The sequence below is a fragment of the Pyxicephalus adspersus genome, chromosome Z, assembly GCF_032062135.1.
Source record: "Pyxicephalus adspersus chromosome Z, UCB_Pads_2.0, whole genome shotgun sequence".
Taxonomy (NCBI): Eukaryota; Metazoa; Chordata; class Amphibia; order Anura; family Pyxicephalidae; genus Pyxicephalus; species Pyxicephalus adspersus.
In genome coordinates, this window is record NC_092871.1 from 64,071,984 (window position 1) to 64,087,218 (window position 15,235).

At 40.2% G+C, this 15,235-nt stretch overlaps 2 protein-coding genes across 2 annotated transcripts in view; one reads left to right on the forward strand and one right to left on the reverse strand.

Moving 5' to 3' along the window:
• The window catches only part of NTNG2 (netrin G2), a 196,368-nt gene extending 185,693 nt beyond the window's left edge, over positions 1-10,675 (reverse strand). Inside the window, exons 1-2 of the mRNA XM_072430751.1 lie at positions 10,361-10,675; positions 9,046-9,838 (exon numbers count right to left, since the gene is read on the reverse strand). The gene's annotated coding sequence lies outside the window, so the exon portion shown is untranslated. The remainder of the gene's footprint in view (positions 1-9,045; positions 9,839-10,360) is intronic.
• Positions 10,676-10,776: 101 nt separating this feature from the next.
• The window catches only part of MED27 (mediator complex subunit 27), a 247,720-nt gene continuing 243,261 nt past the window's right edge, over positions 10,777-15,235 (forward strand). Inside the window, exon 1 of the mRNA XM_072430758.1 lies at positions 10,777-11,008. Coding sequence (XP_072286859.1) covers positions 10,818-11,008 — 191 coding nt within the window. The 5' untranslated portion in view covers positions 10,777-10,817. The remainder of the gene's footprint in view (positions 11,009-15,235) is intronic.

The following is a 15,235-nucleotide window of genomic DNA, read 5'->3' on the forward strand; positions in this document are numbered from 1 at the left end:
AGGGTTCATGGTTAGAATAATACTGACCCCTCTTGATTTAGAGTCAGGGGGAAATACTGTGATATTCAATTTGAAATCATCAGTTATGCAAGCTAGGAACTTCATCATGTCGAAAATGTGTTTTCTGTAGGAAAGCTATTTAACAATGCAATTAATGAGGTCGTCCAGCAGAATGGACCTTTTGGTTGGAGAGTTTAAACCTCAAACATTATTCAAGGTAGTTTGTAGTGACATCCATGGTGGATCGGTGGTAAATTATATGTATATACTGTAAATGTAGATACTGTACGGTGCCTGGATGGGGGTGGGGAAAAAGAAAACAGGTTACCAGGGTGTGGTCCTAAAAAGGGCCCAAATACCAAAGAGCCCTAAGGATGTAAACATGCTCTTAACCTCGCAGTGAGGCCAACCACCCTTTTCGGGGGTAGTGCAATCAATGGCAAACAAAGCAATGGACACATCTATGGCCACAACGATATCATGCTAATATAATTTCTGGAGATCTAGACACATAAGTATGTATAACCAATCCCTTAAAAACCAGTGAATATTACGTTCTAACATACACTAAATCATAGTGGTGTAGCACATATGCAACAGCAGTAGTAATTTTATGAATTAACCAAAGAACTACTGTAAACAATTGGGTAGAACAAGCCAGAAAAGGAGATATAACTTAACTTTAACGTTCACTTGTTCGAAGGAGTGAAGTCTCTCTTGGGGGGACAACATCAATGTTCCACAGTGGGGTAGAAAAGAAACATCAGATATTTCAGACCCTAGATTAGTGCTGATACCAGCCAATATATGAAATATTATTATCAAGAACCTCCTGATATCTTCCTGTGTCCTTAGTAGGGCCTATTCGGTCCGCATTGCCTCTTGGACTGTGCTTGAGTTGTGCTTGCTGTGTTTGAGTTAAGGTATGAGTTTCCGCCCCAGTCTGAATGGTAGGGTATGGTTCATGGGAACTTGATGGGTCAAGACAATGATGACGCAATGGTGTGGAGGGTCTCATCCAGAGTTGGTTGCAGGAGCCTGGGAACCTGTCCCTGATGGTTTGTTCATGGAGTCCAGCCAGTTGGGGACCGAAATGGGTTTCATACCCAAAAACTCAGAGAGCGCCGAATGTTGGGCTGTGTATGGAGAGCAAAAGTGGTATTATCTTTGGTCACCACCAGATGGAAAGGGTGGCCCCATCTGTAATTTGCAGAATAAATAGTGATGAGGTCCAGCTGAGGTCACAGTAGATGTCTCATGTGGAGAGTGCAGTTGGATAGATCAGGGAATATCTGAACCCTGGCACCATCAATGTCTTTAGGGCTTTTTGCCAGGCTTTGTGAAGAATCTGCTTTTTCACATAAAAATAATGGACCCGACGTAGGACGTCTCTGGGGTACTCTGTCATAGCTCCCCTCCGCGGTCCTACTTTGTGCACTCTGTCAAGATCTATTGCCTCAAAAGCAAGGCGATCCAGGGTAATATTAAAGATAGCATGGCGTGGAGAAGCAGGAGCCGAGACTGGGGACGAGTCCTGGCTGCGTGTATGAGCAGACGGAGTATCATCCTCTGCAGCAGTCCTGCTCTTCACATAATGCGTGGTCGAGGCATGTGCCGGCATTATGTTGGAATCAGTCTTCCCCGGGAGTTCAGCATGTTCTATGGGGAAGTACTTCAACAGACTTCCCTCGTCCGGGAATCTTACTGGAGCCTTTGGATTTCCTTGATTTAGGCATCGGAATCAGCCGATCAACTAGTGACTGCTGTATAGTAGTCTAGATGGACACGGAGCTCCGATAAAACACAGCTCACACCGGCATTGTGTAGCCATGCCCCCACCCCGACATACATTGACCAAATCAGCAGCCTCCTTTATCATTAACATATTTGTTCATAAATCTAACACACAAATAGTGTGTCTATTTATAAAAAAAAAAAAAAACACTATAAAATCCTCAAAAACATAACAAGTACAACAAATCATATGTATTATATTTCTATATTGTGACATAGGTGTCCAATGAACAGTCTTGAGTTATTTTACTACTACTATAATACAAGACAGCCAAAAATAGGCAGTGGGCAATAAGGATTAGAGTTCGTATTCAGATTAACACAAATTGATTCTACAATCAGTAGGATGTCCAATATTTGGACAAAACTTATGTTCAGGTTAATGTCAGCTCCTGTTGTATGCATTAATAAGCTAGTTGGATCATTGCCCTGATATTTACTTTAGTTACACACTCATAAAAAATTCAGATATTTGCTTTTAGAAAGCCTGTTTTCAATGAAAACAGCAGGCAGTGTTCTTATTGGTTGGTGGTTATCAGGTGGTGGGACTGTAGTGGTGAAAGGGAACACTGCCTGCTGTTAGTGACATCTGCAAGAGAAAGGAACATAAAGCAGAGCAGGTGTGGAGGCTTGGGAAGGGGCAGTGGGAGTAGATACTGATTAACTGCGGAATTGGAGGCAAATTTCTTGAACCAGAGGAGACAAATTCAAGTATTAATACTAAAGATAATAAAAAAATGAAAAAATAAAATACCATCCCATGATATGTCATCTCTTACTTTTAGGTTTATGTATTAATACATATCATAATGTGTTTTATATGGTGTGTTTGCTTCAAATATAAAGGTAATTTGAGTTTTAGGTTGGGGTCTTGGCTCCCCCACCTAAACCCCTAGCACCAACATAGCACCCCACACCACCCCCTAAAAAATTGTCTGGACCCACCCCTGCCCCATCTTTCCTTATGCTGCTGTCTCCCTGATGTACCTGACTACATAAAAAAAAGAAGGCAAAAATTAGACCTAATTTATGGGTTCTTAACTCCATTCCTTATGGGCTGTGTACAGGCCAGGTTTGTAGTAGTAGTTCTCAGACTTCCCAGTCCCTAAATCATTTTCTGACCTTTACAGATGTCTAAAAATGTGTGTGAACCTGGTCCTCGAAGCCCTGTCCTTGGAACCCCTGCCTTAAACATTTTAACTAATTGTGAGCGCACCAAAAATTGTACCTGTAGGGGATCCTAGATGTCTCTGCCATCCTGACTTCTTAAAGATTTTTTTTTTTTAATAAGTAACCACCGAAGTGGACATACACAGAAAAAGTGCAAGTAGAATATATAAAAACAGAATGAAAAACAATACATTGCACAATTTAGTATGCACATTTTCAGAAGGGTATAAAAAACTGAGAGAATAAAAACAGTAAACCACGATTATTTGTCACATTATGCAGTGCAAACATTCAGTCAACAAACAACTTCCCGTTATGTGCAATACTCAAAATTAAAGCTTTGGTAGTTCCCAATTTTTCAAAAATCAGAAACAGTTGAAAACAAAAAGAAAAGGAGAGAAGAATAGGAAGGAATGGGATTAGAATAAAACATCAAAGAAAGATGAGGAGGGGAAGAATATGGGATAGAAGGGGAGGGGTAAGAGGGGAGGGGGGTAGGAGCAAGAAGGGGCAGGGTGATCTCTGGGGTCTCGGGCAGGTGGCTGAAACAACTGCACATAGTCAGCAGAGCTCTTCAGGGGGCTGCATAAAATGGATGGCTGGAAAGATTCAAGATTCCCCTATTGATCCAATTCTTAAAGACCAAATCCTTCCTGCTAGTAGGAAATCTGGGATGCCCAAGTATGTGAGACATCGGGGAAAGGAATGTCTCGATGCCCTCACTCCAAAAATATTTAGCTACCACTTTAAGTGTCTGCCCTATCAAGGGGTGACGACAAAGGGGACTGCAGTCCTCAGGTGGGGACCATGCAGCAGCACTCAGCAAAATAGAAGACATTGGGTCTTCCAATCTAACCCATCCCTTAAAGCCTGTGTGTCTGCACTAGTCTACTAGAGGAGCCAACTGCACAGCCCCATGATATAGTACCGGGTCTGGGAGAGCCATCCCCCCTCTATCTTTTGGGAACCGGAGAAGAAGTTTGCTGAGTCTGGAGGTGTCAGTGTTGCACACTTATAAATCTTATAAATTCAGATCTAAATTTATGTAACAAATGAAGGGGAATATGCACTGGTAGGATTTGTAACAAATAGAAGAGACATATTGACATCCAGTACTTCTGATATTTGGAGATTTACTTTATAAACAGAGAACTCAAATGAAGTGATTGTGATAAAAAAGGCTTAAGTTCCCAACATTTTTATGCAATTTTTTTGTTCAACCCACTCAATTAAAGCTGAAAGTCTGCAGTTCAACTGCATCTGAGTTGTTTCATTTATAACTAGTTGTGGTAATGTACAAAACAAAAATTACAAACAAGTTGTCTCAAATATTTATGGACCTAACTGTATGTAGAAGAGGGGGTCATCTGCATTTGCAACTACTTTATGTTTTGTTTTGTCTACCACAGTACCTTTGATATGAGGATTTTTGCAAATATGTTGCAACAGGGGCTCAAGCAGCAGGATAAAAAGTAGGGGGGACAACGGACAACCCTGCCTCGTGCCATTAGTAATGGAAAATGGGTGGGAGAGAAGTCCATTACCTCTAATAGTAGCAGCAGGGTTCTGATATAAAGCCTGAATCCATTCAAGAAGACGGCTTGGGAGACCTAAAAAGGTGAGTACCTGTCGTATGTATGCCCAATTCACGCGATCGAACACCTTCTCAGCGTCAGCCAAGAAGATCAATGAAGGAATCTTGTTAACAGTGACATCAAATTGACTGTGTGAGTGGTGTTATCTCTTGCTTCTCTATGAGAAAGAAACCCCCTTTGATCCGAATGAATGAGACCCTGAAGTATGGGTGTCAGCCTGCGTGCTAATATACTGGAGAAAAGCTTACCTTCACAATTCAGGAGCAATATTGGCTGATAACTCACACAAGACTTGGCATCCTTTTCTGGCTTCAAAATGACAAATTGTGGGCTCTGGCCGAGTCTGCCAGGAGAGGGCAGTCAGAAGTGAGTGCATTGCTGGCAGTCAAAAACGGTTGTGTAAGTTGGCGAAGAAACCGTTTATACTACGCTAGGGTGAACCAGTCTGGGACTGGTGCCTTTTTCTGTAGGCGCATTAGTGAGGGCTGCTTGCAATTCAGCTGGACTAATAGGGGCATTCAAAAAAGACAGAGCTTCATCAGGTAACTTAGGGAATCCGGAGAACTTATGATCGTGGCCACAGAGGCTGAGGGGGACAGATCTGGACTTTCTTTCAAATTATACAGTTTTGAATAGAAGTCTTTAAAAGAATCGGCCATGTCTTGAGAGCAGTGCAATGGGCTGCCTGAATTTGAATGTACACATGGTATGAAGGTATGAGCCCTCTTTGCTCTCCCTGCACGTGCTAAAGCCTTCCCACATTTAGTACTATGCTCAAAAAAGGCTCTACACTTATCAAGCTGGAATTTCGCCTTAGAGCAGCACAGTAAATTGATTTTCTCCCGCAGAATCAGTAATTGGGCTTCGGTATCAGGAGAGTGACCCCACTTATACACCATTTCTAAAACGTGCAAATCCTGGAGCATTTGTGCAAATTGCATCTGACACTTTCTTGAGTCTATGACCCTGCTGTATTAGGCCGTGAACGTAACATTTATGCGCTTCCAGATATTCAGATTGGGGACAGAGGCTTTCTTACGAGTAAAGAAGGCTTGGATTTCCTTTTCTAACTTTAGCCTGAATCCTTCAGATTTCAAGAATGACCAAGAGCCACTCTTTAAAGGAGAGACATCAGAAAGAACATTAGGCGAAATCAGGGCATGATTGGAGAAAGTCATGGTACCAATCTCAGATGTTTACATAAGAGAGATAGCTTCCAGTTTCACGAAAAAGAAAATCTATGCACGAATAAGTTTTGTGCACTGGAGAGTAGAAGGTATAGTCACGCTCCGTGGGGTGCTGTGTTCTCCAACTGTCAATTAGTTGATGCTGACGTAGTAGATTCTTCAGCAGCCGTAGTAGAATAAGTAGAATAAGGGAGTTGGGAAGCCTCCCTGTACATATCCTGGGCTATGTCTAATGACAAATTGAAATCTCCGCCTATCACCAGTGTGCTCTCAGCAAATGTATCTGCAACATTAAGGAATTCCTCTAAATAAAATAGTTGATTGGTATTGGGGAGGTATAGGTTTACCAGAGTAAAGAGTTGGGATTGTATTTTTCTCTTTACTAGGTGATACCTCCCTTCAGGGTCAAGCTGTACAGCTACTAAAGTCAAGGGAATGTACAGCGCTGCGTAATATGTTGGCGCTATATAAATCCTGTTTAATAATAATAATAATAATAATAAAGGGAAGAGTTTTATCAATCAGAATACTAACTCCCCTAGACTTGGAATCAGGGGAGGAGACATGATATGCTGTTTGAAAAACGGCAATTTTTAAGTGATGGTATCTTATCATGAGGAAAGTGCATTTCCTGTATAAACGCGATTTGGCATCTTAAGCGACTAAGGGCGTTCAGAAATACTGAGAGTTTAATTAAGCCCCTTAGCATTAATGGATGAGATTTTAAATGGCATAGGAGTGTTGTACTAGGGCCAATCACACTCGTCAATCCTACCATATATGGGAAAGGTGGCTTGGAAGGGATGACAATAAAAGAAAAGTAGAGAAAAGAAAAAGGAGAGAAAAGAAGATAGAAAAAGTAAATAGTGCCCCTGATATACTGTCGGGGCTTATAGGAGTAGTACTATTACAGATAAGTATCTAACTCCTATCTAACAAGGAGCTAACAATGGAAGCAGGTGACTGGGAACTAACATGTCCCAGGTCAAAGAGCACAACCGTGCCATTCCCTGCGCAGGACCTCCCCCACACAGCCCCTTCAGGAAAGCACTGCCAGCTCCCCTTAAAATGTCTATGATGTAAATATATCTAATATGACCCAGCTTTTAAAAAAAAAAAGGGAACATGAAAAACATAAAAACATACAACACATAAAAACTTAGAATATTGAAATCAACTGGGCCTCATGGAAAACACAAAGGCCAGATTTACAGTATTACGTCACATTATCCTGATGCCCACCTCGGGTAGCTAAAGCTCATTGAATCCCGTTAGTAAGTAAGTTAGACCTCTTGCTCATTAGCTAGCACCACAAGGGGGGGGGGGGTGTGTGTCAGAAAATACTGTATCAATCAGCAGGGCTAATATGCCCCACGCTTAATAAGGAAAATAGTAGGACACAAACTATTTATTCCTGTCTATCATAGTGTGTTAACCCAAAATCCACTGCTACCCAGTGGTCATCCAACAATGCCTTATTTATAATGACATAAGCAGCAATATATCAACAGCAGCAAGAAGTGCATTAAGAAATAATCCATTAAAATCATATAAACAATTAGTCTCTTCTGACGGCAGAACCATAAAAAAACCAGTGCAACGTGCAAACACTACCCACGTAAAATAGCAACCTCAGTAGAGAGGCTGCTGCTTCTGCTGGGAAGTCCAACCAGTTTGGGATATTAATAGGGTCAACTCCCAACATGGTGAACAGCGCAGAGAGCTGTGAGTGGCGATGTAACACAAATGTCACACCACCCTTTGATACCAGCACGTGAAATGGGTGCCTGTAATAAGCGCCAGCATGCAGTTTGCAGGAGAGACTCGCAAGTGTGGAGGCTGCCAGGTCTGTCAGTATGGTATCGGCAGCAGGAGCTCAGATAGAAAGCTTCCTCATGCCGCCATCACGTAGCCACGCCCCTCTTAAATATCTTTGAAGATTTATTTGCAGAATTGCATCACGTTATGAATATTACCAACAACTCAAAATGACTACATGAATTGAGCAGTCCCAGAAACTCAAAACAGTGATCTTGCCAATCTGAGCAATAGAAAAATGGTCAAGTGATTTGATTTTAGTAGTTGGACAACTTTAAACACTATTTTTATCTAAAAACCATAAACATGAGCCCAATTCTACTTTTAGAAAAGCTACAATATATTCTGTATTAAAGCCTTTTTATTTATGGTCTTGTGACCGGTTACTTGTTTAAAAATGTGGAATTGTTAGTCTTTTTTTCTTGCTTCTGTGATAAATATGCCCCATCTTTGCTGCAAATATAGGAATCCAGGTACACTAGCGTCTCAGACTGATGCATCTGCAAACAATCCTGGATGGAGTGAATCAATATGAGGAAAGATAAATATTCTGGAATTGACTACAGTGTATACTGTCACTAAATGATGATGAAAAATGATCCCAGGCTGAATGTGCTTCTTTTTTATGTTTAGGTTTTTAAATAGAAACCCTGTCAATAGAAGATCAGTAAATATACACTGCGAGGCAGAGAGCTAAGGGAATATTTATCACTCACAAAGATAAATAGAGAGCTTTGAAAAGATCTTAAATTTACGAATACCGTATCAAGCAAGTCCTAAGTATACACCAGCATCAAAAGGGACACTGAGCACTTCCAAGCGGCTCGGACTTAAAGAGCGTATTGAGCCAAATGGCTTAATATACTTGAGAGTTTTCTTGAGTATTTGCTTTGTTCCATGCTTCCATGCAGATTTAAAAAAACCCTGCACTAAGAAAAATGCACCGTGTCATGGTAGACTTTTTCTTTGTTTCCTGGCTGCCATGCTAATTTATAGGCTTTAAAAATTTTACATGGACTTATGGAATAAATGCAGATGAAAATCTTTGGATTTCTTATCAGTATATATTTGAACCAGGTGAGTACAACTAGAATTTTCAGATGGAGGTCAGCAAGCTGGTGGACAGCTTTGTATAACACAGGTTATGTTTTAAGAAAAACAATGGACTGTGTTACATTTTATTAGACTTTATTTTACACTTCATGATAGGCCTCTTTTTTCTTCTTTCCTTTTTTTCTGCACCACAAAGTTCTTTCCTTATGCCACATCTCTTCCTCATCATATTTACTTATCTGATTTTCACATATACACATATATCAACTTTATCATGCCTACAGCTGGGTTATTTCCTACGTTTACTGCGGTCTTTAAAATTAAACGCTGACAAAAAATGAAAAATTACCCTTGAAGTGAATGTGTGTTCTGCTAAGGTTTAATGCTCATTTTTGCGAAGGGTACCATTAAAAGACACTTTCACTTACCATATCTTTTGCTTTTCCATCAGCTGGGGCTCTTCTTTTCCCTCAGATGCTTTAGGTTCTGGGCAACCATCAATGACCTAACTTACAATGCAGGCCTGCCATGTTAGAATAGTCAAATGTTTTGTTCATTCCTAAGTACTTTTAGTTGTGTACTTTCAGGTAATTATCCTGTTGGAGGATACACCTGTGGTATAGACAGAGCTTTCTGACCCTCAGCAGCAGATTTCTTTTCAGAGTGTTTTGATAATCTTGAGATTTCCTTGTGTCTGCCTAGTCTCAATACACCTTGAGCCAGACACAGCAAATCCATCCCAAAGCATAACTGAACTTCCTCCTTGCTTACCATTAGATTTGGTGTTCTTCTCCTTCAGAGCCTAAAATTTTCATCTGTAGTTATCGAGCTGATGTGATTTTTCAAAAAACATTTTTTTTTGCCATTTCTTATCTGTCCAAAGAACACTATCCCAGAGGTAGTGTGGTTTTATTATATGCATTTTACAAAATTCCAGTCTGGCTTTTTTTTAGATATTTCTTTCAACAGTAGAGTTGTCCTGGTTCTTTTTTCCATGGAGCCCAATGTCACTCAAAATGTTATAGATTTTGTGATCAGATAATGATGGACAATCACTTTGGAGTTCAGCTTGTATCTCTTTGGATGCTGTCCTTCGCTTTGTGTCTTCTATGTTCTAGGTTTCATTTTCTGCTTTTTTTTGTTTTGGATGGTGAATAATGATCAGGTTTTTTCTGCTATCCAGGGCTCCATTGGAGAGCTTTCCACGTATATCCTGTCAAACTGACCAGACAGAAATTGATAGAAATTCAATTGATAGAATGCCAGGTATGCATCACTTAACACCAGGATGCTAGCATTGTCAGAACAAAAAGGCAGTCAACATGTTTTCATTACTGCTCGTTTTCTTTGAAGAAGAGAAAAAAAAAAAGGCCTGCATACATGTTAAAAAAATAAAGTTAATATATATATATATATATATATATATATATATATATATATTAACTTTATTAATATAAAGTCTCTTTTTTTCTCTCTTCTTCAAAGAAAACGAGCAGTAATGAAAACATGTTGACTGCTTTTTTGTTGCCTATGTTCTAGACCTGTGATTGTTTCCTGCCTGGACAGACCTCTGCCTTAAACTGACATAAGCTGAAGCAGAGATGTCAGACACTTCAAAACCGTACATTAATGCACAGAACAGGTCTTGTATGGCAGATAAGTGCATTAGGATTTTTTACATTCTGATAGGGTCACTTTAAAACAGGCTCACACTATAAAGCAATGTTTCTCCAATATGCTTACCATTAAAAAAAAATTTCAGTTCTTGGGGAACCCAAGCTATAATGACCATATTCACAGCACACGGTACAATAATGTGGTGGTCAGTGTAAAGAATTCCTCCTACATTGCTGGTCAGTGAGAAGAATGTCTCCATTACAGATAGCAAAAAAGATCAGTGGTGTTACTTAAACTGACCTGTCAGGTGCAAATTGCTCATTGCTCAAGAAACCCCTAACAACCTCTGGAGGGACCATGGTTGATATACCCTGCTATAAAGAGCAGCAAACCATATCGCAGAAACAATAGCATGCATGATACGATTGCTGTCCATTTTGCCCTCTCTTTTCACCAATCTCTCCTGACTTTTTCTTTCACTCGGCTCAGTGACGTCATCACACAGGGACAACTTCCCTTGTTGCTTTACAAGGAGGCACCTGACGTCATCAGTCGTCGATTGTTAGTGTGGTGTGCGGAAAGAATGGCAGAGGCGCAGAACCTGGAAGCTTTTTCTCTGGCTATTCACTCTATCCAGGCGCTACGTTCCAGTGTCACCCGGGTGTTCGAATGTCTGAAGGATGGCATGAAGAACAAGGAGAGCCAGGAGTCTCGGGAGAGAGCTTTCCTCAACGAGTTCCAGGAGAACCTCGACTGTGTCAACCGGGATCTCAAGTACGGCAACTTCTAGGTTTTTGCTGGGTATAGGGGAGGGGAAGTGCTAAGGTACTAGTCCTAGAATGCTTTCACCTAACTTAGGAAATCCTAGAATGCTTTGTGAGCCAGCTGCACGGGCATGCGGGAATATCAATAAAGGGGTCCGGAGATCTGAGGTTTTTATTATGAGTCTTACATTGTGGTATTAGGAAAACATTGAGCAGCAGAGAGCTCATAACGAAATTGTTTGTGTTTCTGTCTATATAGTTAGTATTCTTCCTGTAATGTCAGTGCTTATTCCATAAATTTACACCTTCCACAAATATTAGCTAATATGCCTGATATGTTATGGTTCCTGCAAACAATACAGATTAAAGCTATGTCTATGGATATTGACATGTTTGTCTGTATGTATGTATGTATGTATATAAATAAGGTGTGCTGTATATCTGTGTAATACATACACATTTCACACCATTTATTCCAGAACTAAATCTGGCTGCCCCAGTTCCACCATAGTTGCCACCATTTTCTTGCTCTCTCTCTTCCTCGTTCTTCAGCAATATTCAATGACCAGGCTGGAATGATAGATCTCCTGTGAAGGCGCAAAGAGTCTGGGGCCAGGTATCATGGCAGCCAACGCCAAGCTGCATTTTGCCTGCACATTGCCTGCACATTGCCTGTCCCTTTCTGCAATTAATCACTGCCTGATCACTTTTTTTTTTTTAATAGAGCTTTAGTTCCACTTTAAAGATCCTGTGAGTACAAAAAACTGTTGATGCGCTAGGAATATGCACTATTCCAGCATCTACATGCTGTTGTAGAGTTATGTCTGCCCACGGGCCTAATTATTAATTATGGAAAAGGGATAATGATATGTGCCCCCCCGCCCTTACACCCGCCCTTTCATCTAAGTCATAAAGATTGAGGGGCTGCAGTGGGCATACAGCAAAGCCCCACAGAACAAGCTCTGTGATTGGAAGAAAGAGATAGTCATGTGATGGAGACAGGCCACCTGCCTCCCCTTCAGTCATGGCCCTTATTCTACTGTATTGAGAAGAAATTCTTGGTAGTACAGGTATTCCTCATTTACCTATTTATGACCGAGTACATTGTACAACAGTACAGTGTACCATGCAGTGACTCCTTTTCAGGCTTCTGGGTTCAGTCTGTCTTCCTCCTTTGTGATTCTCTTTGATCCTAGGTCTGCAAACTGTCAGTGAAATTGTCCATGACAGGCGCTGCACACTCGCAGTGCTGCTGACCAGGTCTTTCCTATGCTCCTCATTTAATGACTAAATTGTTTAACAACCAGGTTGCAAGACTGGAACCTGGTCATTAAGCGAGGAGCATCTGTATTGCAATATTGGGGGCATACAACATTGTATCAATTTAAAAAGAAGCACATCAATTTATTTTGTGACTCTGTCAGACAATCTTTTTAGTGGCTGTTGGTTGTTGGGGTGTGTGCCTTAAAAAAATGATAACTTTATTAGCAAAAGTGACATCACTGGCTAGTTGTGCTTAAAGCAGAACTTAACTAAAAAAAAAAAAATCACACTCTACTTTCACAGATGTCCTTGTTTGGGTACTGGCACAGTGGAAGTGCCGGATGCTGCCATCTTCCTCTTTCTTCTTTCTTCTTTCTTCTTCTGGCTATGTCATTTGATCTTGCCTTGCAGAACCATGTGATTGGGCATGCGTGGAAGGAGCAGCCAGCAGCCTCCTGGAATGCGTGATGTGAGTATCCCAGGCGGCTCCACGCTCCCATTCTGTCATTACTGCCGTGGCGGTAGATAGATAAGGGGAGGGATTTTTTTTTTTGTTAATAAGGCTTTAAAAAAAAAATAAATAATTTTTACTTTACATAAAGTAAAAATTTTGGTGATAGGTCTGCATTAACAACTCAATGTGAATTTTGGTGGTGGTGATATCAGGGGCTTCCAGAATTTTTCTTACAGCATTTAAAGTAAATATATACCGGGCTAACCACATTAATTTAATTAATAGATTATTGCAGGGGGAGACAAGGCAGGCAGGCACACAAATGTTTTTAGCATTTGCTTTTGGCCTTTTTATTCATTGTATGCATATGGTGGGCTGTGGCTTGTGGTGGCCATTTTTTTAAAATCTGAATGAATGTATCGTGATCCTTGTATCACAATACGTGTTGTATTGCCAGAAGGTTACCAACACTAAAATTTCAATCATTGATTGACCTGTTTAGTTTACACTCTTGACTGTAGAATACCATGTGTGCGATCAACCTAGTGTGACAGTGCTGCTCCTCCCCACAAACAGGACTTTTTATTAGAAGTATTAAATATTAAAAAGTAGCAGCAGGTAAAGTCTTTGTATAGAAGGGACTTCTTAAGTCTTTTCTACCTAAATATTTTTTTTTAGCTGTTACCTAAAATGTGCATTACTGCTTCTGATGGTACAAGACATAAGACTCAATCCTGTAAGATAGAACATGTGTATTGTACATTTTCACTTGCGCTGTCATCTGAATTCTATACATAGTGATGCATTTAACTCGATGCATTTCAGCATGCTGCAAAAGTTCAGTCTGAGCATCAGAATGGCATTAAATGTGGCATGGTTGTTGGTGCCGGGCAGGTGGTTTGGGTTTTTCAGAAACTGTTTATCCACTGTGATGGTATGCATAACCATCTTTAAGGTTTACTGTGATTGGTCGAAAAAAGGGAAAAAATCCAGTGAACAGGAGTTGGAAAAGCCTTGCTTTTGCCAGAGGTCAAATGAGAATGCCTAGACTTGTTCAGGCTGATAAAAAGGCAACTGTATTAGCCAGTCATTATAACCAATGTATTCAGAAGAGCATATCTGAACATACAACGTGTCCTACTTTGAAGCGGATGAGTTACAGCAGCAGGAGACCACCTTGAGTGCCACTCTTGTCAGCTGAGAACAGGCACCTGTGGCTACAAATCTCTCTGACTTACCAAAAGTGGAGTCATGAAATTCTGCGGCTTCATTTACTGTATATACTCGAGTATAAGTCGATCCAAATATAAGCCGAGGCACCTATTTTTACCTTGGACAACAAGAAAAAATGATTGACTTGAGTATAAGCCGAGGGTGGGAAATGCTGCAGCTACTAGCAAGTTTCACTTCTACAAGTAAGGTTCACTTCTTTATTTTATAACGTTTTTGGCTTCCCACCAACAATTTACCTTGACTACATTAATGGTAAATGGTATGACTATGGTAGGGACATTAGATTGTGAGCCCCTTTGAGGGACAGTTAGTGACATGACTATCGACTTCGTGCAGCGCTGCGTAATACGATTGTGCTTCATAAATACTGTGTAGTAATAATAATTTATCAGATGATTAATATATGATTAGTAACTAATCATTAGTTACTAATCATATATTATTCATCTGATACATTATGCATCATTAGTTGATATAACTTACTTTTAAACTTACTTGCATATGGAGGAGAGGGAGTGTCCCCTTACCCCAGCGCGGAAGTGTTAAAGCCGGCCACGGTAAATAGGTAAGGGAGCCACAACAAGGAGGCTCAAGGAGTATAAGCTGAGGGTGACTTTTTCAGCACATTTTGGGTGCTGAAAAAGTCGGCTTATACTCAAGTGTATACGGTAAATCATAGGCTCATAATTTGGATATCATCCTGCCTTGTATAAGCAATTCATGCTGGTGCTGCAATCATGTTTTTTTTTTTTTTTTTTTTTTTTTTTTTTTTTTTTTTTTTTTGGAACACTTGAACCCCTTAATACCAAATAAGAATTATTTAAATGCCACAGCCTGCCTTTGCACTGTTGCTGAAAATGTCTATTGTATTTGTGACCTTTATTAAGGTATACAATGTATATAGTACAGCGTTTCCTGCACCCCATTGTCTCTCTTTTTTTCATTGTATACAGTTATTATACCACAGGAATGCCTTTTACCCCATTGTGTTGTATTCTAAAGTATACATTATATACATATTTATCAGGCACTTCATTGTCTCCCTCATTTCACAGTATACAATACCCAGATCCCATGCACCCTATTGTTTTACCTTTTTGTGCAGAATAATGTAGTGTAAAACACAGATAAATATATGGTGGGACACATATTTATCGTCGGAAACTAATGGCCAATCGTCCGATAACACTGAGGAACTCATTTTTTGTTGAGTTGGATCCTACACTTGTTTTTTTTACTAATTTGTGGGTGGTAAATCCAGAAATGACCCCATTTTTTTGCTATCAC